The sequence below is a fragment of the Oncorhynchus mykiss genome, chromosome 17 (assembly GCF_013265735.2).
Source record: "Oncorhynchus mykiss isolate Arlee chromosome 17, USDA_OmykA_1.1, whole genome shotgun sequence".
NCBI classification, from domain to species: Eukaryota; Metazoa; Chordata; class Actinopteri; order Salmoniformes; family Salmonidae; genus Oncorhynchus; species Oncorhynchus mykiss.
The window spans coordinates 38,344,628-38,372,499 of NC_048581.1; the positions used below are offsets into that span (position 1 = coordinate 38,344,628).

The 27,872-nt window shown below is 39.7% G+C and overlaps 1 protein-coding gene across 1 annotated transcript; it reads left to right on the plus strand.

The window, feature by feature from the left end:
• Positions 1 to 980: 980 nt before the first annotated feature.
• LOC110493179 (phosphatidylinositol glycan anchor biosynthesis class U protein-like) lies at positions 981 to 20,735 on the plus strand. Its single transcript, XM_036948392.1, has 5 exons — positions 981 to 1,018; positions 10,081 to 10,224; positions 16,742 to 16,866; positions 18,869 to 19,005; positions 19,164 to 20,735. The coding sequence occupies exons 1-5, from the start codon at positions 981 to 983 to the stop codon at positions 19,275 to 19,277; spliced, it is 558 nt and encodes a 185-aa protein (XP_036804287.1). The 3' UTR covers positions 19,278 to 20,735.
• The last annotated feature ends 7,137 nt before the right edge of the window (positions 20,736 to 27,872 follow it).

A 27,872-nucleotide genomic window follows, 5' to 3' on the forward strand; every position in this document is an offset into this window, starting at 1 on the left:
CCAGGCACCACATACAGCTGTAACTGCTGTGTTTGCCCCCCATAATGCACTCTGACCTGCAACGCCCCCATTGGGCTCAATCTCTCTCCTGAGTATGTCTTCAGCAACACATTTGTGTTCTTCAGCTTGATAGCCTTAAAGTGCTCATTGTAGACAGTAGTGGAAATTATAGACACTGCAGATCCTGTGTCCAGCTCCATTTTGAGGGGTTTGCCTTCGATATCTGGTGTCACCCATATTATGCTACTGCTGGGAGAAGTCACTGTGTTTAACTCCATTGTACCAATTAATCGTTCATCTGAATCACTGCCACTGTTCTCTGCTAGTGCATTCACCAACCCTTTAATTTTCTCAGTTTTACTGTTGTGACTGAATTTTGCTTTGCATGCTCTTTGAATGTGCCCCCTTCTACTGCATTTGTTTCGTCTTTGAAACGGCAGTCCTCTGCTCTGTGACCATCTCTGTCACACATGTTGCATTTTTCGGCCACACGGGGGCGCTGTCGACTGCGTGAAAACTTGTGCAGGGAAATTTGTGACAGGTCAGTACTTCTTTTACTTTGCAACTCAAATGCATCTTTAGTCGCGATTTCCATAGCCACAGCAATTTCAACAGCCTTTGCAAACGTGAGCTCTGATTCTGTGAGCAAACGTTTTTGAATGTGTTCATGTTTCAGTCCACACACAAATCTATCCCTTAAAGTGTCATTTAGGTTCTCTCCCAACTGGCAATGTTCAGACAGTTTCTTCAACACTGCTACATATGTACTAACACCCTCCCCCTCATTCTGATCTCTCTTGTGGAAACGAAAAAGTTCCGCGATGAGGAGTGGTTTAGGTGATAGGTGATTTTGCAATATCTCCACAATCTCTGTGAATGTTTTATTTGAGGGCTTCAGAGGGGCAGTCAGATCTCTTAGCAAACTGTATGTTTTTGGGCCAATTAAACTCAACAACGCTGGTACTCTTTTGTTATCAGCAATGTCGTTTGCAATGAAGTACTGTTCCAGTCGTTCAATGTAAGTTGCCCAGTTTTCTTGCGTGTCATCAAACAGATCTATTTTCCCGATGCTAGCCATTCTCTTTACCTCCGGCTCCACGGGTCTTTGATCTGCCGCCTCGTTCTCGTTAGCTCTCCCCTCGTCTTCACTGCTTGCTAGCTGTTGTGCTACAGGGTGAAAATCTTCCTCTCTTCCTACGAACTCCATCTGTATTCGTGATGCACACTGCAGGTAATCATCCTCGTCGCCATTGTAGTGTCTTAACACTTAGTACTTATTTATGTAATAAGAAAGACTCGGAATACAAGCAATTGAACTGGAGCTTCACATTTACTCAAACTAGTTAGTACTAGAATAACATAGAACAATACTGCGCATGACCAAGGGTGCTCCATCCTTAAAGGGGACATCAGTAATTAACAGAACATAACAAAATAAAGCCCGTATTCAATTGGCTTTACCCTCAATCTCATTTAAAGGAGAACCTTAATGAAAGGGAGGTACCCATCTAGCCAAGTAACTCAATCAACTCCTCCAATGAATTGAACACTGACTGTTTTTGAACTGAACCTCCAAACTTAGTGATGGGTCGTTCGTTAGAACGGATCTTTCGGTGAACGTCGAACCGATTTGCTTCGGTGAAAAAGCAAGTTATTGGGCTCCTTTATTTGCATACTACTACTATAATTCACTAAAGAGGTTGAATCATCACAGCAGAAACAATAAATAGTGGGGAGAGCGTGTCAATCTGGTCCACGCTGATTTTTTTCTCTCAGTGCAGGCCATCTAATCATTTGGCCACGGTAGACATGTATTTGAACGCGCATTTCATGATCCGACATAATGGCATTCTACCTTTTGGCCTTTACGTTGGAGATTAGCAATTTTAATGTTTATATGTCGATTTTTAAGCATTTTGAATGAGGAGCCTTTGGTGATGTCAGGGGAAGATGTCGGAAGTGTTGAATACTTGAAGATGATTCCTGAGCTGTGTTCGAATACTCATACTAACCTTACTATTTGTGCCGTGATTGAGTATATAGTATGGATATAGTTAGTATGCCAAAAGTTCACGGATGTCGTACTAAATTCACCAAAATATGAGGTATAGCTGTAGTGGACACTATTTCTGTGCTTTTTGGAAAATATGCAGCGGAAGTCCAACTAGGATACAAATTCATTGCTTTAACTAATTATAACAAATGTTAAGAACATTTTGAACAATGTAATGACTTTTCAAATAAGTTACGTTACATGTTATGTTGGCTGACAATTTGTTAGTTACGCTATCCTTACTAACCGCAAAGCATTATAGAAGTGCAGGTTTGTTAGCTAGTTAACGTACCTATTGTTAGTTGGCTACATCGATCTTGCCAGGCAGTTTATTAACTAACTACGATTATTAACAGCATTCTTAGCTAAGTGGTATTGTCATTGTGCGTTTCAATGAACATTGTTAATTCAGGCAATTTACTCCGATTTCAGAAAACTCATGCAGAATAACTGATGAATTTACGAACGCTCAACACCTGTTGAAAATGGCCGGTGTCAGCAAAAATAAGTCTAATTAAATTATTGCCAGCAGCACAGTTAGTCACCAACGCTCAGGATAACATGAGAACAACCTAAGCAGCTCTGCTGGGTTGAGTAAAATGTTCAGAGTGAGGTGTTCTCTCATTTGTGTCCAGACGTAGCTAGCCAACATTATCCAGTTAGGTTGGGTGCTTGACTGTAGTTGAATGCTCGGATCAACCCTACTCAGCCAAAGCGTCCACCCTGTCCAGCAGTGTGCACGCTGAACGGTCTGTATTTACGAACGGACAATGGTCTGACAATGGTCTGGATTTTCAAATGCCCAGAGCGCACACTGCCACTCCAGATTGAATTTACGAACACACCCAAAATCGTAAAATGTTTAGCTAGTTATTTGTTATGCTAGCTAGAGGTTGCATAGCAACAGCATCAACTTCCAGTAGACAGGCAAAGCTCAAGTACACACAACTGAAACGATACCGTTTGTTTACAGTATACTAAAATGAACTAATAGTATGTAGTGTGTGTATATACACTCATTAAGTATGTAGTATACAGTATGTTAGTATGGGTATTAGAACACGGCTCTGGTGGGTGCATGGAGAAAAATAAGAAAGTCTGTCTGTCCTGTTTTTTTTTTTTTTATAAAGAGCCTGTGTAGGGATCAGATGTGTTTTATTTTTTAACAGAAGTATTTTTTGTAATTGTTCTGATTTTGGGAATCCTGTTTCCATCCCGCACAAGAGGTGGGGGGATGCACATTCAATTGTGCCATCATCAATATACCATAGAAGGAGAAGAAGCCTTTTGGGAGCCAAATGAGCTGGCTCACCTAAAACTCAATGTCCATCTCTAGCTATGCAGTTGATACTTTAAAAAACATGTGCTTTATACCATTACCATGTACCTATGATTGTTATCTGTTGCGTGCCTTTCCTTGTTTGCTGAAATCCATACTTCTTAATACAACCACTTTACTAGTTTCTGTTTCTCTAAGGTGGCAATTCAGCGCAAATACGCATGTGCCAATTGAGTCTCAGATTACATAGGCCTACAATACTCATTAAAAAGTATGGATTTCAGTGAACAAAGGCATGCAACAGAGGACAAACATAGGTACACTAAGGGTTTAAGAATTTAACATTTTGAAGTACAGACTGCATAGTGAGTCGGAGGTTCATGTAGGAGTTGAGGTACTTGGCTAGTACCCTTCATTAATTATTAATCAAACAGTACATTAGCTTGTGCAAGTCAAGCCTTCTAATAGCCTCTCAATTTAAATGTGGCTTGGCTCTGTGTTTATGATATTATCTAATGTTCAGGACCAGTTTTTTGGACTTAAAATAACTAGCCCAACTATCACAAGATGACCTATAGATTCTTTGGGTTCCATATGTTGATGCTTTATGATTTGTTATTTGTAGTTGTGGAATGCCTGGCTCTCCTGGACCTGGGCGTATCATCATATGCAGGGGATGTGTTCCATGAGGTCAGTCTCCTCCTCATTCCTTTAAACTAGTAACATTGCATCACAATGTGCTGCTTCGTACATTTAATACATTCAGTGTTATAATTATGAGGTCATCTGTTCTCTTTCAAACTCCCCTCATTATATACTTCTTTCACTTTGTTATTGATTATATAGAGATTGTGTTTATGGTGAGTGCAACTTTTAATATACTAATTCAGTGATATCACTGTCTATAATATCACAACCCAGTTTGATACCTATATCAATTAGAGGGTCCAGTGATATTTCACTGCTAGTTTTGCTCATAGACCATTAGCTGTCACAGTTTACATGGATGCTACACAGAAACCAGTGTCCACTAGAGAAGATGGTTGATTGAGGAGCATAATAAGAGTGATTCTCAAAGGTCACATCCATCCATACTCACTCAGTTGGGTTCTCTTCTCTTTCTCAAACCGCCCTACAGGTGGCAGATGCTCTGACTGCGGTGGCACTATACATAGCAGTGAAGGAATACAACAAAATTGTGGTAAGTGACAAATGATGACAAAATAAATATCATGCAGTTCATGATAAATTGTGCCATGGTAGGATATCAACTTTACTAGATATCAACGTTACTTAGAGCAAAGGGAGATAAGTGTTTTATCCACTTAAAAAAAAAAAATGTACCCTACATCACTGGTTTTCAGTTGTTGTGAGAAACATAGGTCTGAAAAGTCGATTCACTTCCTCAAGTGTGCAGCAAATTCATACTACATGAAAAGCTGAAATTATGACATCCTGGCAATTAAAGCACGCTTTATTTTGAGAAATATCATTCTACTACAAAACGTTCTATTCTCACGTATCCAAAAAGCTGACTAAAATAGGACGTTGCTGGAGAATTTAGTAACAGCTGTTGTGTAGTGGTGACCGTTGTTGGTATGGTGTCTTTCAAGGTGCCGTTGGATTGGGTGTTCGAGAGCATAAAATGAGTGATGTGTTCTGGGCAAATTGTGACCAATTTAAACTACAAATAATAATGGGAAGTTATTTATGATGCAAGGCGATTTGAAGATCAGTCAGTGGGCAGTCGCCTTAAGTGTCGAACAAGCGCAGAGACTTTTCACTTAGCTTTTGCTTTATGGGTACGAAACAGTACTTTGTGTGGTAGGGTCCTTTTTAAAGTAAGTTTTATTTTTTGCCTGATTCAGTTTTTTCCCAAATTTAATTTTCTCGGTTTAGTTTTTTTAGGTTACCATTTTCAGGTTTTCGCTCTCAAAAAAAAAAAGTATAAAACAGCCAAATTTGATGTTTAAACCACATCAGGAGACCACTACTTATGAGGTTTTGGAAAAATGTAAGACATTTTTGTTGCCCTTTAATTCAACTATGTTTTTTGCTTAACAATGTTTCTGTAGCTCTCGTGATTCCCTGATAAAATAACGGTGATTGCAGAGTTTGCAAAACAAATGGCGACTGGATTGATGCAAATAATCTTGATATCATTCTGCCAGGTTGGTATAGGCTACTTTGTAGTTAACATTTAATTGAGAAGGTTTTTGGGAAAGCCTTTCCATCTACCAGAAGACAGCTGTTATTACATTAGCCTCATTGCTAACGGCTACACCCAGACAAACGCGCTCATAGAGACTGGCATTCCTGTGCTGTTGCCTTTACAGAAAGTTTAAGAAAAATATAAATCATTGATGGATTTTGTTCATGTCTTATGGTAATCTTGGGGAAATGAATGAATTTCCTACTACGTTCCAATATATGTGAATATTGTTGAATTCACGTTTTTAATATCTGGAATCTGATCCCGTCCACGTTTTCTGCAACAATATATTTTTATAGGGCGCTAGTGTGGTGACACCTCTGGTGACTTATTATTTATACACTTTACATACATGGTAATTTTATGCACAATATTACATTATAGAAATACAGTTTGATATACACATTACACATAAAATGGTACTCCTACATATCTGGTATACGTGATATGTTTTTGGTCCTAACTATTACAGCTCATGAGCTTTTAATCCCACCCCTCAGCTACTATCAGCCCTTCCCACCTATCTCCATAGACTTCTCTATTGATTTCCATCTGGCACATATCTTTCAACTGTGCTGTACATTTTTCTCATCGATCTACACACAACACCCCATGATAAAGCAAAAGCAGGTTTTTAGAAATGTTTGCAAATTAAACAAAATTATTTAAATACGTTTTCAGACCCTTTGCTATGAGACTCAAAATTGAGCTCAGGTGCATCCTGTTTCAATTGATCATCCTCGATGTTTCTACGACTTTATTGTAGTTCACCAGTGGTAAATTGATTGGACATGATTTGGAAAGGCACACACCTGTCTATATTATGGTCCCACAGTTGACAGTGCATGTCAGAGCAAAAACCAAACTGTGAGGTCGAAGGAATTATCCGTAGAGCTCCGATACAGGATTGTGTCGATGCACAAATCTGTGGAAGGGTACCAAAAAATGTCTGCAGCATTGAAGGTCACCAAGAACACATTGGCCTTAATCATTCTTAATTCTTAATCAAGTTTGGAACAACCAAGATCCTTCTTAGAGCAGTCCGCCCGGCCAAACTAAGAAATCAGGGAGAAGGGCCTTTCTCAAGGAGGTGAACCAAGAACCCGATGGTCACTCTGACAGAGCTCCACGAGTTCCTCTAGGGAGATGGAAGAACCATCCAGAAGGACAACCATCTCTGCAGCACTCCACCAATCAGGCCTTTATGGTAGAGTGGCCAAACGGAAAGCAGAATCATGCTGTGCTGATGTTTTTCAGTGACCGGGACTGTTTTTTAAATTATTTTTATACATTAGCAAAAAAATGTATAAACCTGTTTTTGCTTTGTTATTATGGGCTATTGTGTGTAGATTTATTAGATTGTTATATTTATTTTTAAATCTATTTTAGAATAAGACTAACTTAACGAATTGTGGAAAAAGTGAAGGTCTGAATGCACTTTATGCTAATGCTAAAAATATTAACCATAAGTCAGATTGACTCAAGATTTGGTATAAAGACTCAATGAATTGTAGAATAATAGTGAAGACATCAAAACTGAAATAACACATATAGAATCATGTAGTAACCAAAAAAGTGTTAAACAAATCAAAGTAGCCACCATTTGCCTTGATGACAGCTTTGCACACTCTTGGCATTCGCTCAACCAACTTCATTAGGTAGTCACCTGGAATGCATTTCAATTAACAGGTGTGCCTTGTTAAAAGTTAATTTGTGGAATTGATTTCGTTATTAATGCGTTTGAGCATCAGTTGTGTTGTGACAAGGTAGGGTTGGTATACAGAAGATATCTCTATTTGGTAAAATACCAAGTCCATAGTATGGCAAGAACAGCTCAAATAAGCAAAGCAAAACAACAGTACATCATTACTCTAAGACATGAAGGTCAGTCAATACGAAACATTTTAAGGACTTTAAAAGTTTCTTCAAATGCAGTTGCAAAAACCATCAAGTGCTTTGATGAAACTGGCTCTCATGAGGACTGCCACAGGAAAGGAAGACCCAGAGTTACCTCTGCTGCAGAGGATTAGTTCAGTAGAGTTAACTGCATCTCAGAATGTGGCCCAAAAATCAGTTCTTCAGAGTTCAAGTAATAGACGCATCTCAACATCAACGGTTCAGAGGAGACTACTTTAAGCAGGCCTTCATGGTCGAATTGCTGCAAAGAAACCACTATTAAGGGACACCAATATGAAGAGGAGACTTGCTTGGGCCAAGAAACACGAGCAATGAACATGGTGGAAATCTGTCCTTTGGTCTGGTGAGTTCAAATTTGAGATTTTTGGTTCCAACTGCCATTTCTTTGGTTGTTTCTTTTCTTTGTCTGTGGTTCCCCCCGTGAAGCATGGAGGAGGAGGTGTGATGGTGTGGGGCTGCTTTGCTGGTGACACTGTCGTTGATTTAGAATTCAAGGCACACTTAACCAGCATGGCTACCACAGAATTCTGCAGCGATACGCCATCCCATCTGGTTTTCGCTTAGTCCCACTATCATTTTGATTTTCAACAGGACAATGACCCAACACACCTCCAGGCCGTGTAAGGGCTATTTGACCAAGAAGGAGAGTTATGCAGTGCTGCATCAGATGACCTGGTCTCCACAATCATCCGACCTCAACCCAGTTGATATGGTTTGGGATGAGTTGAACCACAGAGTGAAGGAAAAGAGGTGAACAAGTGCTCAGCATATGTGGGAACTCCTTCAAGACTGTTGGAAAAGCATTCCAGGTGAAGGGTGGATACTTTAAAGTATATTTAACACTTTTTTTGGTTACTACATGATTCCATATGTGTTATTTCATAGTTTTGATGTCTTCACTATGTTTCTACAATGTAGAAAATAGTAAAAAAAATAAAGAAAAACCCTTGAATGAGTAGATTTCCAAACTTTTTATTGGTACTGTAAGTATTCAGACCCTTTACTTAGTACTTTATTGAAGTTCCTTTGGCAGCAGTTACAGCCTTGAGTCTTCTTGGGAATTATGCTAAAAGCTTGGCACACCTGTATTTAAGGATTTTCTCCCATTCTTCTCTGCAGATTCTTTCAATCTCTGTCAGGTTGGATGGGGAGCATCGCTGCCCAGCTATTTTAAGGTCTTTCCAGAGATGTTCGATCGGGTTCCAGTTCGGGCTCTGGTTGGGCCACTCGAGGACATTCAGAGACTTTTCCCGAAGCCACTATTGTCTTGGCTGTGTGCTTAGGGTCGTTGTCCTCTTCAAGGGTGAACCTTCGCCCCCAGTGCTCTGGAGCAGGTTTTTGTCAAGGATCTCTCCAAGTCCCTGCTGCTGAAAAACATCCACACAACATGATGCTGCCACCACCATGGGATTGTGCAAGGATTTCTCCAGATGTGACGCTTGGACTTCATGCCAAAGTGTTCAAACTTTTTCCCATCAGATCAGAGAATCTTGTTTCTCATGGTCTGAGAGTCTTTTAGGTGCCTTTTTGCAAATTCCAAGTGTACTGTCATGTGCCTTTTTCTGAGGTGTGGCTTCCGTCTGGCCACTCTTTCATAAAGGCCTGAATGGTGGAGTGCTGCAGAGATGGTTGTCCTTCTGGAAGGTTCTCCCATGTCCACAGAGCAAGTCTGGAGCTCTGTCAGAGTGACCATCTATTTTTTGGTCACCTCCCTGACCAAGGCCCTTCTCCGATTGCTCAGTTTGGACGGGCGCCCAGCTCTAGAAAGAGCCTCGGTGTTTCCAAACTTCTTCCATTTAAGAATGATGGAGGCCTCTCTGTTCCTGGGGACCTTCAATGCTGCAGAATTTGTTTGGTACCCTTCCCCAGATCTTCGCCCTTGACACAATCCTGTCTTGGAGCTCTACGGACAATTCCTTTGATCTCATGGCTTGTTTTTTTCTCTGACATGCACTGTCAACTGTGGGACCTTGTATAGACAGGCGAGTGACTTTCCAAATCATGTCCAATCAATTGAATTTACCACAGGTGGACTCCAATCAAGTTGTAGAAACATTTCAGGGATGATCAATGGAAACAAGATGCACCAGAGCTCAATTTAAAGTATCATAGCAAAGGGTCTGAATACTTATGTAATAAGGTATTTCTGAATTCTATTTTTAATACATGTGCAACATTTTCTAAAAACCTGTTTTCGCTTTGTACAATGGGGTATTGTGTAAATGGAGGGACAAAAATGTATGTAGACAAAGTCAAGGGATCTGAATACTTTGAGAATGGCTAATTAAACAGCCCATATGATGGTGCAGCACTTGTAGACTAGCAAAGGACAGCACCGCCACAGATGAAAGGAGAAACTAGTAGTGATCAAACCTGAGTTAGTAGCATATCAATCACCGCTCGCCTTACTTACGCAAAGTAATAACTAGTAATAGAACTTATTTCCACACAAAGTAATATTTTAAATAGCACAATACTTTTGTAAAATTTTACGAGTAATATTACATTTTCAGGTAACTAACACTAGGTAACCCAACACTGATTATGAAAGGGCCTTCGTGCATTGTGTGATCGTTCCCTCCTACTGTGTGAATGCTTCTCTCTGTGTCTCTTCCCCAGCCTCTCCATGCCAGATCTCACCCCCAACATAGGCCTCTTCTGGTACTTCTTTGCCGAGATGTTTGAGCACTTCCGCCTCTTCTTCATCTGTGTCTTTCAGATCAACGTGTTCTTCTACACAATTCCACTCTCCATCAAGCTAAAGTGAGTCCCCTTCATCAGCTCTTCAACTCAGTGTGGAGAGACTAAGGTTGTCATTTTTGTGGTTCAGAAGAGCCCAGATCTGTGGGGCAAAATACAGTAACCCTTCAAATATGTTTGCACTGTACCAATAGATGCACGTTAGCACAAATGCTAATGCAAAAAATACTTTATAAATATTCTCCTCATGAACCATAAATCAGTTTGACTCCAGATTGACTCGTCAAAGACATTACCCTGATGAACCATGTTAAGTTTGGCATTGATATCTTAAAAGAAAAACAATTCTCTTTTTAGACTATGCAACGCTAATTGGTTTTGACTTGGCTGTGTGAGTAAAAAAATGTAATGGTTACATCATTCGAGCTGCACATTCACCTCACTCAAAACGTCCTATTTGTTAGGAGGCTAAAACCACGATTTGGTCCAAATGAACCAAAGAACCTAATGACACCAGATGGAATGTAGGCCCATAGTACGTCTTAACCTATTTTCAGAAAAGCTAAAGGATTGGTCAAAAGATGGCTAAATTAGAGACAAATAAAAGTCTGATTTTACATGTCCATTTAAACCACTAAGTCCACTACACCAAATCCTATTAACTTGAAACTTTAAGATGAACCACACTGAATTTGGTATTGATATCCCAATAAACAAGGAAACTATTATAGAGCCAATGAACACGCCGATTGGCACCTGTGTTTTTCTGTTGCTCATTAGAAAAATTAGATTTCAGTCTTGGCGGTGTGTTTCCTGACCGGTTCTGTGTTTGGTTAAGGATATTTGTCCCCCATGAGACACTAGCCAATTTCACTTCCTCAAAACCCCAGAATGAATCTAATATAACTGTAATTAATTTTGAAGTTTTTGCAGAGGATGCTTTAGTTGTGCAATTTTACATCTAACTAATGTGTTTGGGGGAGTTCTCAAGTAACAAAATGTGCACTGTGTTGTTTTATGTAAATTGGCAGAGCTGCTGAGCGCTGTCTGCTATTGGATAGAGAGTGATCACTGCAGCTGTTCACCCCGTGTCAGTTACTTGTTGTGCTGCATAGATGTTCCGAACTACGTTTTAGACAAGATTTACTTTGGCCTAAATGTATCCTATTTTCCCTAGAATAAGTGTTTGACTCATCAATACTACATAGGCTGTTTTCAAAGGTAGTCATTGCTTTTTAAAGGCAGTCGCTTTTTAACAATTCATTATTTTCCTATGTAACGCTAATGCTCAACATCATCTGCAATGATCTTCTCATGAACTATATTTCAGAATCACTCCAGATTTTGTTTTTATACTTATTACATCAGTCTTGAATAGTTTTAATGCATTCAAATATGGCCACACTGTACCTATAGATGCACATACAGTCCATTCATCAATCTACACACAATACCCCATAATGACAAAGCAAAAACAGGTTTGTAGTTTATTTTTTATGAATTTGCAAAAAAAATATCACATTTACATAAGTATTCAGACCCTTTACTCAATACTTTGTTGAAGCACCTTTGGCAGTGATTACAGCCTCGAGTCTTCTTGGGTATGATGCTACAAGCTTGGCACAACTGCAAAGTACAGAGATCCTTGATGAAAACCTGCTCCAGAGCGCACAGGACTTCAGACTGGGACGAAGGTTCACCATTCAAGGAGACAACGACCCTAAGCACACAGCCAAGACGACGCAGGAGTGGCATGGGGACATGTCTCTGAATGTCCTTGAGTGGCCCAGCCAGAGCCCGAACTTGAACCCGATTTTGATATCTGGAGAGACCTGAAAATAGCTGTGCAGTGATGTTCTCCATCCAACCTGACAGAGCTTGAGGGGATCTTCAGAGAAGAATGGGAGAAACTCCCCAAATACAGGTGTGCCAAGCTTGTAGCGTCATACCCAAGAAGACTCCAAGGCTGTAATCGCTTCCAAATGTGCTTCAACAAAGTACTGAGTAAAGGGTCTGAATACTTAAGTAAATGTGATATTTCAGTTTTATTTTTAATAAATTTGCAAAAATGTCTGACCCTGTTTTTGTATTGTGTGTAGATTTATATTTTTTTATTTAAAAAAATTGGAGATACATTTTAGAATAGGGCTGTAACTTAACGAAATGTGGATAAAGTGAAGTGGTCTGAATACTTTCTGAATACACTGTATGCTAATGCTAAAAATACTTAATCTTCCCATGAACCGTAACACGGAACCCAAACCGGCTGCATGCGTGCACCATCGTGCATAAATGTATTTTGATCCCCCACACCAAACGCGATCACGACACGCAGGTTAAAATATCAAAACAAACTGTGACCAATTATATTAATTTGGAGACAAGTCGAAAAGCATTAAACATTTATGGCAATTTAGCTAGCTAGCTTGCTACCTAATTTGTCCTGGGATATAAACATTGAGTTGTTATTTTACCTGAAATACACAAGGTCCTCTACTCCGCCAATTAATCTACACATAAAACGGTCAACCAAATGGTTTCTAGTCATATCTCCTCCCAGGCTTTTTCTTCTCTTGACTTTACATTGCGATTGGCAACTTTCATAAATTAGGTGCATTACCGCCACTGACCTTGTTTGTCTTTCAGTCACCCATGTGGGTATAACCAATGAGGAGATGGCACTTGGGTACCTGCTTCTATAAACCAATGAGGAGGTGGGAGAGGCAGGACTTCCAGCGCGATCTGCGTCACAAATAGAACTGACTTTAGCCCTTGGCAATGCAGTCGCTCGTTGGTGCACGCGAGCAGTGTGGGTGCAATAATTGAATAACATGTATGTCTAAATTTATTTTGCAACGCTCGTGCACGCGACGCGAGTGGTGTACTCAGCCTGTAAGTCAGATTGACTCAAGATTTGGTATAAAGACTCAATTAATTACCCTCAAATTAATTTGAGAATGAGATTAGTTGCTGCATTTAGATGGAACCATATCACACCAGGGCTATAAGAACTGGACTGATGGATATGGGGCCATGAACTTTGGTTTGTATACCTTATGCGTATGTCCTTAGAAGCTCTGTGAAAATAAAGTCACTGTAACCTTGATGGCTGCACCAAACTAGTTGGTTGCACTATAGATGTCATTGGCACCAGTGGCATAGGATTTTAGAGCAATATCTGATGATCAAGTGGACGATGCCTTGTGCAAATAAATGTTACATTTAAATGATACAGACAATGTGAAATATTGTGAAAATAACACTGAAAATATTTCACAAATCACAAACGATTAGTTAAATTGACCCCATATTTGGTATGTAAACTTAAATCATGAAGTAATTACCTTAAGAATGATTACCTGCTGCATTCAAAGATACTAACCTACAGCACTAGACTAAACTTCACTTGCATCATCCTTGTGGTGTTGAGATATCAACATGGTAATGCTTTCAGTTTGTACATAAAGGAAGATGGCGAGCACTATCATATAAAAACTTTATCCAACTCATCTTGTCCTTTCGGTCATATGTATACCCTGTTCATTGCTGATTGCAGCTACAGTTGAGGTAGGAAGTTTACATACACCTTAGCCAAATACATTTAAACTCAGTTTTTCACTATTCCTGACATTTAATCCAAGTAAAAATGTAGGATCACCACTTTGTTTTAAGAATGTGAAATGTCAGAAATCTTGGCTTATTTATTCTGGTTTTCCCATGATGTCAAGCAAAGAGGCACTGAGTTTGAAGGTTGGCCTTGAAATGCATCCACAGGTACACCTCCAATTGAGTCAAATTATGTTAATTAGCCTATCAGAAGCTTTTGAAGCCATGACATAATTTTCTGGAATTTTCCAAGCTGTTTAAAGGTACTGTGAACTTAGTGTATGTAAACTTCCAACTTCAACTGTATATTTGCTATCAATGCTCCTAGCAGGTTTCCATTAGCAGGTAATTAAAATAAATTTAAAAGCTGATAATTGTAGCCGGCCAAATTGTCCACGGCTACTTATCATTCACCCCGATTTTGCGCTTCAGCACCATTCTCTCACTCCTTACATGTATCGACCTGCTGCTGAGGAGAGCGAGAGAGGAGTCTTGAGCTAGGCTAGTGTTGATTGCTAAGATAGTTTTACTTTAATGAAAAAGGCCTCTAAGGTTGGACAGTGCCTATAGTGAAAAGCCTACAAGGCAGGGTTCCAGACGACAACCATTTAGTCGTATTTTGTGACCCTTTTGACTTGGCTGTGCAAGTAAAGAAATGTATTGGTCACATTGATATTCGTTGCCAAACTCACTGGCTCCAGGTCATCTATAAGTATTTGCTAGGTAAAGCCGTGCCTTATCTCAGCTCACTGGTCACCATAGCAGCACCGATCTGTAGAATGTGCTCCAGCAAGTATATTTCACCCCCAAAGCCAACTCCTCTTTGGCCGCCTTTCCTTCCAGTACTCTGCTGCCAATGACTGGAACGAATTGCAAAGATCTCTGAAGCTGGAGTCATATCTCCCTCACCAACTTCAAGCATCAGCTGTCAGAGCAGCTTACCGATCATTGCACCTGTACTTAGCCCATCTGTAAATAACCGCCCAATTACCTCATCCCCATATTGTTTTTGTTTTTTTGCTCCTTTTCACCCCAGTATCTCTACTTGCACATTCATCTTCTGCACATCTATCACTTCAGTGTTTAATTGCTAAATTGTAATTATTTCGCCACTCTGACCTAGGGGGCAGAGTTAGCCTGCAGAGTTCTGTCTTACTATCCAGGTCTGTACCCAAACAATTCAAGCTTCTACTTTTAAAAATCCCCCTTTCCAGAAACAAATCTTTCATCATTGCCGCTTACTGTAGACCACCCTCTGCCCCCAGCTGTGTACTGGAAACCATATGTGAATTGATTGCCCCCCCACCATCTATCTTCAGAGCTCGTGCTGCTAGGTGACCTAAACTGGGACATGCTTAACACCCCAGCCATCCTTCAATCTAAGCTTGATGCCCTCAATCTCACACAAATTATCAAGGAACCTACCAGGTACAACCCCAAATCCGTTAACACGGGCACCCTCATAGATATCATCCTGACCAAATACACCTCTTTTGTTTTCAACCAAGATCTCAGCGAGCACTGCGTCATTGCCTGCATCAGTAATGGGTCTGCGGTCAAACGACCACCCCTCATCACTGTCAAACGCCCCCTAAAACCCTTCAGCGAGCAGGCCTTTCTAATCAACCTGGCCCGGGTGTCCTGGAAGGATATTGACCTCATCCCATCAGTAGAGGATGCCTGGTTATTCTTTAAAAGTGACTTCCTCACCATTTTAAATAAGCATGCCCCATTCAAAAAAAACTGAACCAGAAACAGATATAGCCCTTGGTTCTCTCCAGACCTGACTGCCCTTGACCAGCACAAAAACATCCTGTGGCGTACTGCATTAGCATCGAATAGCCCTCGTGATATGCAACTTTTCAGGGAAGTTAGGAACCAATATACACAGGCAGTTAGGAAAGTTAAGGCTCTCTTTTTCAAACAGAAATCTGCATCCTGTAGCACAAACTCCAAAAACTCACTGCATCCAGGGCATCTATAAGTCTTTGCTAGGTAAAGCCCCGCCTTATCTCAGCTCACTGGTCACCATAGCAGCACCCACCCATAGCACGCGCTCCTTCAGGTATATCTCACTGGTCACCACCAAAGCCAATTCCTCCTTTGGCCGCCTTTCCTTCCAGTTCTCTGCTGCCAATGACTGGAACGAACTGCAAAAATCACTAAAGCTGGAGACTCATATCTCCCTCACTAGCTTTAAGCACCAGCTGTCAGAGCAGCTCACAAAGCACTGCATCCGTACCTGTACATAGCCTATCTGTAAATAGCCCATCCAACTACCTCATCCTAATACTGTATTTATTTATTTAGCCTTCTCCTTTGCACCCCAGTATCTCCACTTGCACGTTCATCTTCTGCACATCTATTCACTCCCGTGTTTAAATGGTATATTGTAATTACTTTGCCACCATGACCTGTTTATTGCCTTACCTCCCTTATCTTACCTCATTTGCACACACTGTATATAGACTTTTTCTACTGTACTATTGACTGTATGTTTGTTTATTCCATGTGTAACTATGTTGTTTGTGTCAAACTGCTTTGCTTTATCTTGGCCAGGTCGCAGTTGTAAATGAGAACTTGTTCTCAACTAGCCTACCTGATTAAATAAAGGTTAAATAAATAAAAAATATTAAAAGAATGTATTGCCTTACCTCCCTAATCATACAACATTTGCACACACTGTATATAGACTTTGCTATTGTGTTATTGACTGTACATTTGTTAATCCAATGTGTAACTCTGTTGTTTGTGTCGCACTGCTTTGCTTTATCTTGGCCAGGTCGCAGTTGTAAATGGCCCCTGCGGGAATTGAACCCACTACTCTGGTGTTACAACTTTCATGCTCTACGTAGCCACACAGGACCACGTGTGTATATGATGTATCCCATCTAAAAGTGTCATCTATAAGTCCTGTAAATTATTTAGTCTTAAAAAGGCTGCTGTATAGTAACACTGCTGTCCTCTGTCCCAGGGAGCACCCAGTCTTTCTGATCTTCATGCAGATCGCCATCATCTCCATCTTCAAGTTCTACCCCACCGTGGGCGACATCGCCCTCTATATGGCTTTTCTGCCGGCCTGGAACCACCTCTACAGATGTGAGTGGTTCTTTCCCATGAGCCATGGATTGCGTTCGATAGGGTACACCGTAGCAAACTGTTTTGCAACAGAAGACGAGCACAAGCATTTCTTATTGGACAAGTTAAGACAGTACCTCCTCGTTTCAACGCTTCCATTTCGCACCTACTGAACTCTGTCCTAAAGATATTTCTGTTGAGGCTGGAATACTCTTCGCCCCTGTCTTCATCCCTCAGAAGTTGTACAAAGTTGCGCTACATTAATATTCCGTGTCATCTATTGTGTAGATCCCGCTGTACTGTATGTGTGAGGGTAGTGTTTCCCAAACCTCTGCTCTCTTCATTAGCTATCTATTTCACTGCTAGCAAACCTCTTTGAACTAATCAAGGGCTTGTAAATAAATCCAATCGATGGAACAGCTGGGGTGGTGGGTACTCAGTGAGAGGTTTTGGAAACATGTTTTATGAGCTGCACAACAGACGGCATTGGACATGGACAAAGCTCAACTGAGACAATTATTTTAGGAGAACTAACCGTCAGAGGGTGTGCTCCTTAACGTCATCCCTAATACTGTAGTGCAGTAATCCTCAATCCTGCTGCAGGTGACCCGCAGTACAGTAGGTTTTGTCCCAGCCAAAGGAATGTACTTTTGTCTTAGCTGTAACACACCTAATTCCACAATTCAAAAGCTTAATGACGAGTTGAATCAATTGTGTTAGTGATAATGCAAACAAAAATAATTGCCAACACCATTGGGTCACTAGGACCAGGATTGAGAAACAATGGTCCTTTGTAGCTCAGTTGGTAGAGCATGGCACTTGTAACACCAGTATAGTGGGTTTGATTCCCGGGACCACCCATATGTAAAATGTATGCAGGCATCAATGTAAGTCGCTTGGGATGAAATCGTCTGCTAAATGGCATATATTACTGATTTAGGGTTCGTTTTCAGACCAGGTCAAGGGCTAGTTTCTTTACAAAGAGAAGCAGGAAGAGGGGATGACTCAGCTTTGTCAAAGTCAACAATAGAAACTGATTTCTGATGCACCACAGGCATCTAACACAAAGCTCAATAACAAGAAAAGCCAGGATGGTATTTCAGAAAGCATAATCTAATGAGTCATCCAGTTTAATGATAATCTATTTAGTTATAGCCAACAGAAGTTGGGACTATAGCCAGCTAGGGTAGAGAGTGGTCAGTGATGTTTTAAAGGTTGAAGTTTGCCTTTTTCTGAACTGGAGTTCATACAGAGTCCTTTCAATTAGTCATGTATTTATTTGATAGGGAGAGGTACAGTAAAGACATTAACACATTGTGTAATCACCCGTGAAACTGCATTGCACCGTCATGATTGGGCTTGCACTAATTGCAGAATATTTACTAGAGCGAGTTAGCTGGCTAAGTGTAAAGTGTTGAGGTTGTAGAACTGGAATGGTGATGCCCATCTACAGTGGGCTCCGTCCGGTCAGAGAGCAGAGACAGAAGATGCAGTTGGAGTCTTTATTTACATGAAGATGGTTGGAAAATGGAATGGATTGTTTAATAGATTCATAGCGTGATGAACAGTTGATGTTTCCTGTCTTGAACAGTTGGATGTATGAATTAGGATTTTTAATGACTGCCTGAATTAGCCATTAGCAGCCGGAATCCCACACAAACAAAGAGGTGAGGAAGTCCTCTTCTATGCAATAAAGGATGTTGGAAATCGCATTCAATTACTCATACTGGTAGTTGTGAGTTGTTGACTTGCTCAACTCCTCAACTCTGTTTGGGTGATGGACCCAGATTGAAAGGAGGCGCTCTCTATGGCTGCCCTTGTAAATACCTGGCAATAGAGAGATATAGAAGGCACACCTGCCACGAATGCCGTCTCCCCAACTCCACAACACCAATCGGCGATTTCTGTACACTAAGATTGGGGGAAACTTCTACAAGAAAAAGCTTTGGTTTTAGGCTCATTAAGAATGATATGACTGTACATTATATAGTTTTATATTGACTTTATTTGCCTTGTGTTCTAGTCCTGAGGAATATCTTCCTGGTGCTGGTTGTGTTGTTGGCGTGCTCCGCGCTGTTCCCCGTCCTCTGGCACCTCTGGATCTACGCGGGTAGTGCCAACTTCTACTATTCCATCACACTGCTCTTCAACGTGGCACAGGTGAGTGGGCTGGAATGGGCTCCACAGCTGGGTAGGCTAGCATTGGTACAGGCATCTTCAGTGTGAAATCAGCTGGATTAGAGTACAGTACCTTTTAACTATTGAAATTATAATTTTCACAGATGGATTTCTGTTAATATTGCTTTGTTTCTTCTCAGATCTTGGGGGTGTCGGACTACTTCTACGTGTACCTGCAGCGAGAGCATCACCTAACCCACGGCCAGTACCTGAGGAGGAAAGACGGTAGCGAGGCCACTCTGGTTCTCAAGTAGTGGACGACACATACTCATACACACACACAGGCAGGGATGGGACCGCTGCATGACTGAACATTACCCCACACTTCGAGTTCTTATTTCTGAGGTCTTAAACAAACAGCCCAACCAACCCCTTGCTCCCACATAGACCAGCCTTGGTGTTTCTGAAGGTCCCACTGGAGCAAACCTGAAGAAATGAAGGAAGGAGCAGACATGGAGGTTAAGTGGCTGCGGTGAAAGATGTGCTACCTTTTGTCTGTTCTGTTGCTCTGATGAGTAGGTGAGATATATATTTTGGCATGTAGGTGATTGGGTTGCTGGTCTGGGTTCTTTTGCTTTTTTTGGTCCTACCTCTTTTCTGTATTTACTTTCTTATGCCCTTAGGACTCACTGTCACTCACATTGAAAACAAGCAGATGAATTGTGCAGATGTGAGCCTTTGGGCACTTGGGTGCATATGTAAACCAGACAGATCTGCTCTTTTACCAGCAGAGGGCGTCAGTTGAATAGGAAAACAACAGTGATTTGTCAGTCTGTCTATCAGCCAATGTGTTTATTTGGGCACGCAACGGAAAACTTTTAAAAACATTTTGCGTAAAAAAATTGGTATTTAGTATTTTCCAAGTAGTCCACCTCTGTTTCAGGACGTTGTCTTCTGTTTGGTGCCTAATGAACACAACCCTTTAAGTTTTGCTTTCCTAATACACTAAGCACTGTGTCCAACTATAACTGTCTGTACAACTTGTTGGTAAGTTGCTACTCTTCTCTCAATGAGTATCTGATGACTCCTTCATTGTCACTATTTGCAAGAGCATAGGCAAAAGATATTGGGGATAAGACACCCATTTACTGGAGTGTGTCTGTCTTCTCTGAGAAAAATGGAATCTGAATGGTACTCTGTACTTAGTGACAATGAGATATGATCTGGAATCCTCTGAACTCTCGTGATGCACTCTGCTTGGTGAATGTGTTCCGTGTCAACTCGAATGTTCATGTATGCCATTTTTTTATACAAATTAGGGATTTATGTGTATTTATTTGTATTTATAGTATTTATTTATTGCCAGCCCTGATTTTTGTTCTAAATTTTTTGCGTCAATCATTTGGTAAATGGATGAGTAGTTAAGTTGTTTGGTATGTTTATGTGTTTTTATTTTATTTTTTACATAAGACCAGGGTGATTTTGAAACGGATAATGTTTTATTTGCTGAATGAGTGGCTATGAATGATGGCTACAGTACCGGTTGTAGTTTTTGGGGGGATACCGATACAGTGCCTTCAGAAAGTATTCACATCCCTTGACTTTTCCCAAATTGTGTTGTGTTACAGCCTGAATTTAAGAGTAATTAATTGTAGATTTGTTTTGTCATTGGCCTACACATAATACCCCATAATGTCAGTGGAATTATGTTTTATTTTATTTTTAACAAATTTAAAATGGAAAGCTGAAATGTATTGAATCAATAAATATTCAACCCCTTTGTTATGGCAAGCCTAAATAAGTTCAGGAGTAAAAATGTGCTTTACAAGTCACATAAGTTGCATGGACTCACTCTGTGTGCAATAATAGTGTTTAACTTGATTTTTGAATGACTACCTCATCTCTGCACCCCACACATACAATTATCTGTAAGGTCTCAGTTGAGCAGTGAATTTTAAACACCAATTCCACCACAAAGACCCGGAAGGTTTTCCAATGCCTTGTAAAGGAGGGCACCTATTGGTAGATAAATAAAAAAGCAGACATTGAATATCTTTTGTAGCATGGTGAAGTTATTAAATACACCCAGTCACTACAAAGATACAGGCATCCTTATGAACTCAGTTACCGGAGAGGAAGTAAACCACTCAGGGTTCTCACCATGAGCCCAATGGTGACTTTAAAACAGTTAGAGTTTATTTGCTGGGATGGGAGAACTGGGGATGGATTAACAACATTGTAGTTACTCCACAATGCTAACCTAATTGACAGAGTGAAAAAGGATGCCTGTACAGAATACAAAATATACCAAAACATGCCTCCTGTTTGCAACAAGGCACTAAAATGAAACTGCAAACAATGTGGCAAAGCAATTCACTTTCTGTTCTGAATACAAAGTGTTATGTTTGGGGCAAATCCAATACAACACATTACTGAGTACCACACTTCATATTTTCAAGCATAGTAGAGGCTGCATCATGTTATGGGTATGCTTGTAATCATTAAGGACTGGGAAGTTTTTCAAGATAAAAAAAGAAACGGAATGGAGCTAAGCATAGGCAAAATCCTAGAGTAAATCCAAGTTCAGTCAGTTCAGTTCCACTAGATACTGGGAGATTAATTCACCTTTCAGCATGGCAATAACCAAAACCGCAAGGCCAAATCTACACTGGAGTTGCTTACCAAGAAGACGTGAATGTTCCTGAGTGGCCAAGCTACAGCTTTGATTTTAATCTACTTGAAAATCTATAGCAAGTACTTATAAATGGTTGTCTAGCAATGATCAACAACCACTTTGGCAGAGCTTGGAAGAATTTTGATTAATGTACAAATGTTGCACAATCCAGGTGTGGAAAGCCATTAGAGACTTACCCAGAAAGACTGTATCTGTAATTACATCTGTAATTGCTGACAAAGGTGTTTCTACAAAGTATTCACTCGGGTGTGAATACTTCTGTAAATTAGTTATTTCTGTATTTTGTTTTCAATAAATTTGCTAACATTTCTAAAAACACATTTTCACTTTGTCTTTATGGGATATTGTGTGTAGATGGGTGAGAATTTTTTTCCATTTTGAATTCAGGCTGTAACGCAACAAAATGTGGAATAAGTCAAGGGGTATGAATATCTTCTGAAGACACTATATGTGCAGCACACTGGAAGCCTATTCCGGTCCTGGAATAGCCTATTGGATCACCCATTTTAATCCATAGAAGCAGGTGGTGTGGACAATTTATTTTTTAACCTTGTCACTTCAGCTGATCAACTAAGAGCAGACCTTGTGGCCAATCATTAGCCCCTGTCGACCCTCCCTTCTGGAATTGTATTTTGTTTAAAATCTGTTTGTACATCTATGTCGGCCTTTGGGTCGTCACATGATTTTACAAGCTGGGTCACTCATCTAAAGTCTATTCTGCAGTGAGACTGCCACACTGTTGTGAAGATCAACCCACTTTCAGGGGCTTGGTTTGCTCTTAATTGAGGTCTTCGTAAAATACCGATTATGTAACGCCTAATGGTTGATACAGTTAGGGGGTTATTTTCTGTATCTCTTTGCTGAACAAGTTTTATGACACTAGCATGAAAACAAAGCCTTTGACCCACTTTTTTCCCCCCTAGACTTTGGTTCATCGATTAAAGCCATACATACACTTGTGCTTCCCAAACCGTTTTATTCGGTTGGTAGTAACTGACAAGTTATAGTGGGTTTGTAACTTGTGTTGGTGTCACGATCGTCGTATTGAGGAGATCAAAGCGCAGCGTGATGTGAATACATCTTTTTAATGAAAGACGAAAAAAAACACGAAGTACACTAAGCAAACAAAATAACAAGACGACCGTGACCGCTATCAAAACTGAGTGCAAACATGCAACATCACATAGACAATAACCCACGAATACCCAAAGAAGATGGCTGCCTAAATATGGTTCCCAAGGCGGGGACAACGATAAACAACTGCCTCTAATTGAGAACCAATCTAGGCAACCATAGACATACATAAACACCTAGATGGTAAACAACCCCATAAACCTACAAAAAACCCTAGACAGTACAAAAACAAATACATCACCCATGTCACACCCTGACCTAACAAAAATATATAAAGAATACAAAAAATAATCAGGCCAGGGTGTGACAGTTGTTAACTCATTTTCAAATGGAAAATGTATTTTTTCACTAGTCTCACACAGAGTTATGGGGGACTGCAAGTTTCCTTCTTCAATTTAACAATTAAATTAACATCGCCATTTTGATACAGTACATTATACCGTAGGTTTTAGGTTAAAGTGAGCTTCAATCATTCTCTGGAGAGAAATAAATAAGGGATGTACTCAAATGTTAAGGGCTTCTATCCTGTAGGCTATGGCCAGATGAACCTTATTTTCCACCAAGTATTTTTTAATTTTTTTTATAATCATATACTAATTATAAACTGGTAGTTCGAGCCCTGAATGCTGATTGGCTCACAAACACATACTTTTACTGTTCTAATTCCGTTGGTAAATAGTTCATAATAGTAGTAAGGCACCTCAGGGGTTTATGATATATGGCCAATATACCACAGCTAAGGGCTGTGTCCAGACGTTGCGTTGCGTCGTGCCTAAGAAAAGCCCTTAGCCTTGACATATTGGCCATATACCACACCCCCCTCGGGCCTTATTGCTTAAATAAATCACATGTTTACATACTGAATACAATGTATGATGATAACATTAAAGAATGTATATTAGTACACGTTCCTTGATAATAATTACAGTACCAGTGGACTTTGGACATTAACAAAACTCTGTTTTGGAAAAGACTGACGTTATGACAAATTATCCTATTTACATTTTGTAGTACATTTTGACAGTAGAATAAATGTTTCCGATTCATATCGATGGCACATAGGCTGTTTTCTAAATGAAAAGTTGTTTTTTAGGAGCAGTTGCTGCTCTTTAAATGTCCAAAGTCCACTGCTACTGTAATTATATTATTTTTACAGCATCCGCATGTGTGGTCAATTATAAACTTTTAGTACTCCTTGGTCTTTTTGACTCTTGATTTCAGATCAAGGAACGTATACTAATATAATCATTCAAGCAACTAAAGTACAATGAATCAAAGATAGACTTATTTCTTCATGTAAGTCTGAGCAATATGTTGTGTTGTAGTAGGTTTCCATAGAGCGATAGACCAATTGCCAAAAGAAAGAACAGACATCCACTTGCTCCAACTAACTTTATTTTCGTTCAAGTTATATTTCATACAAGTTCTAGTTTAAGTTATTTTGTGTGGCTGTCTCAATCAAATCCAGTGGTCTGCTGCTAGAAGTTTGAATTATAGCTATTTCAATGGACGCAACAGGTCTTACGTTATGTAATCGTAGTTTCCCCCATGACAACCAGACTCCCCTGCCCATTTCAAAGAGACTTTTCCTTTGCGTTGTTTTCTTTTGGGCTTGTGAAGCGCTCTATTGTTTGGATATAGTGCTGTCTTTTTATTTTTTTTTGTCCTAGAGCTCATTAGTTCCTGGAAAGGGTAGAATGGAATGCTTTTGTATCGTACTTCAAAACGTTGGAGCCTCACTCAGACATCCACTCAGGCATTAAAATCAGACTGACAAAAAAAAAAAAAAAATGTAGGCTACTAAATGGCAAATGTTTATCAAAGCATTTATTGCACATAGACTATGCTGAGGCCTAGATAACATGTGGCACTGTTCCAATTTCCTCTGCCAGCTTTGATAAAAGTAAATGTGGAAGGAATGTGAATAGACTCTTCTCTTGGGGTCAGCATTTGCTGGAGTCAATGCCAGTTAAATCATAATCTCAAGGCTATTTGTGACCCAGACTGGATTCCTTACTGGAACACCACTGGTGGTATAAATCAAATCAAATCAAATTTATTTATATAGCCCTTCGTACATCAGCTGATATCTCAAAGTGCTGTACAGAAACCCAGCCTAAAACCCCAAACAGCAAGCAATGCAGGTGTAGAAGCATATATATATATATATATATATATGCTATATTTACGTATACGTATATATACGTATAACCCAAATGTGTGTCAGCAGGTCCCCAATTCAAAACCTCAATTGAGTCAATGTAACTGTTTATGGGCTTTCGGACACAGGAATGACAGGTTTACAGTGTATCCAATGATCACCACTGCCAAGTATAGCGGGAAAACATAACTGGAATGTTCTGTCATAGTAACGGATGGATAAGGTGCATTGCTTAAACTTTATAACTCATGAATAAGCCATTATAGATGGTTATAAATGTTTACAAATTATCAGAAATGTTCTACATGCTAATGAATTGTAATTCTTACAATGTATTTCTTAATGATTAAATGTTACAATAATTAGTCATTAAAAAAGCTTCGTTTTCTGATACATATAAATGTTTACGCATGTTTAAAACATGTTTATAAATAATGAAATACTTATTCATATACTTTTTTATTGTTTTTTTGAATGTTATTAGAAAGTGTTACTGGTGCATTTAAGGTAACTGCTGCCAAACTCAAGTCGGTAAGAGATTGTTTAGGACAGGTAAGACAAGTAATTAAAACCAATTATTTTTATGCATATCTAAGTATACCTATTGAGCTGCCTGTATCCTGGTGTTTTTCTATTTTTATGAAACCAAAAATGCTCATCTGCTAAAATCTGAGTAAAAGATTGGAAGTAATGTGAGTCTTATTCAGTATATTTAGTAATTGATACCTAGTTATTGGGTTGGGAGATTGGATAACCTATCTAGCTGGCTAAAGCCAACTTCATAAAATTGCTAGGTGGCTAGTATTACAGAGAAATAACAAAACATTGTTTTATTTATTCATCAAGAAGGAATTAATAGGCTACACATAGCTTAAATTAAGTTTAGTAATTAATGAAATTATTGCAGAAGTAAAACACTGGATAAATCTGAGCGGGCATGTGCCTTTGTGCCCCCTATGGGCATGACGCCACTGTGACATGTATACTCTTAGTTTTTCATCCAAAATCAAATTGTTTCAATGGCTAAAGAATTGAACAGTGCACCAGCGGTACTTGCTTCTGTGATTCCTGAAATGCTAAGCCTGTTGGAGTATTTTTTGAATCCACAATTCTACTTTTGTTACATTGTTTGCCAGCTCAGCTGGTTCGCTAGCTCTGTCTTATTGACCAACTAATGTTGCTAACGCTAGCTAGCTAGCCAGTTAATATAACTTGTTTTTCAAAATGTATGTTAGCCATGTTATGAATACAATCATCATCTGCTGTCGACATCAGGATATGATTTGAGAGCACTAGTTCTGCAAAAGTGGTTAGTAACTTTGGCTGCATGCTCATTGACAGTAGGCAGTGCATTGAGCCATCCAGTGGCTTCCCACACTACAACCTTAATCATACCAGGTTCCTGTGAAGCAATTGTAATGACAGTTCACCACAACATACCAGAGAGTCCCCGGATTAGCAAGGGATAGTCTGTGTTTAATTTCATTGTGTATTAAAAACACAATTTCAGATCATTGTGAGGAGATTTTGCCAGTGGTTTGTATGGGGAAATGTATGGAAGGCCATTCCTGCCACTCCCAAAAATTGGTTCTCGAAATTCAAAATTTGTATCTCGAAATTACGAGATAGGAGAACATACATATATTGTATGTTTCTTATTTGTAGCATTATGTGTGCGATTTCCATCTATCCTCTTTGCAGAAATCAGCACAGCCAGCAAACGTGTGGCGAGCTGGCATTTCCATTTGTCCCAACACTTTTGATTTGGTTTAATAAAAAATATTGACAAAAAAAAGGATTGAAATAGGGACAGAGCACTGTTGTTTAGACTGATTTGCCTCATGACTTGTGAAGACGTGAACAATTAATCTGTGTTTCAGTCTGATCAACTAGCCTTACTGATAAACACAGCTCTAGGTAGCCTAGAGAAGTCTATGTGCTCTCGTCCCCTCTGGCCAGGGGAAACATCATGTATTTATAGCCTAAGAAGCTATGTATTTGTAGCCTAAAATACGCCTATTTATTTGTGTGAAAGAACATGTGAATGTGATCACATTTGGTTTATATTCAACCTTGGGTGGCTAGGCTACCTAGACCTTATCAATCCAAAATGTTTAACTGGAATTAATCAACAATTTTTTCATAACTTTTTCATTACAGATGCAAAGGCCTTCACAACACAACCCTGCATAAAGCAAGCTCACCCCTGTTAGTTCTATTGTCCAATCACAGTTGGTTAGTTTTTTTTTAAAACCATATAACCCGATTTGAAAAGATATGGTCCCATCATAGCCCATATTAAACTGTTTTACAGCTGATTTTATTAATGTCATACCCTACAACTAGGGTCCAGAGTTTTACCTGGTTATGTTAGCCCAGTGTTTCTCAAACCTCTCCTCAGGGATCTACAGACGTTTCACAATTTTGGCCCTGAACTAGTTCACCTGATTCACCTAATCATGGGCTTGATGATTCATTGACAAGCTGAATCAGGTGTGCTAGTTCTGGAATACATAAAATACAATAACCGACTGGGGGTGCCCAAGGAGAGAGTTGAGAACCACTGGGTTAGCCTACCAGGGGCTAAGCGAAGAGTCAATTGCTAGACGGAAGATCTGAGGGTTATTCTACGAAGCAGGTTTGAGGAGTTAGCGAGGTAACTTTGGCCAACTCTGAATGAAATGACTGAGGACCAATGACATCAGATTATCGCCCTCTTGCAAAGATTGTGTCATCATCCCCTTCATTTGAGGAAGACGCGGATTTAATAGATTACTGATTTGTGTGTTAAAACATAGTAATGTTAAAATATATCACATTTAGTTATGACAGAATGCATTTTAAACGCCATCCAATGTAAAACTTTTGTATGGCTTAATACATTTGATAGGAGTGGGAAAAAGGTGCTTGTGCATTGAT

Coding starts and splice junctions, on each gene's coding strand:
- LOC110493179 (XM_036948392.1), top strand. CDS start 981: ATGTCGTTTGCAATGAAGTACTGTTCCAGTCGTTCAAT. Junction 1,019..10,080: donor TACTGTTCCAGTCGTTCAAT/GTAAGTTGCCCA, acceptor TCTCTTCCCCAG/CCTCTCCATGCCAGATCTCA. Junction 16,867..18,868: donor CTGGAACCACCTCTACAGAT/GTGAGTGGTTCT, acceptor CTTGTGTTCTAG/TCCTGAGGAATATCTTCCTG.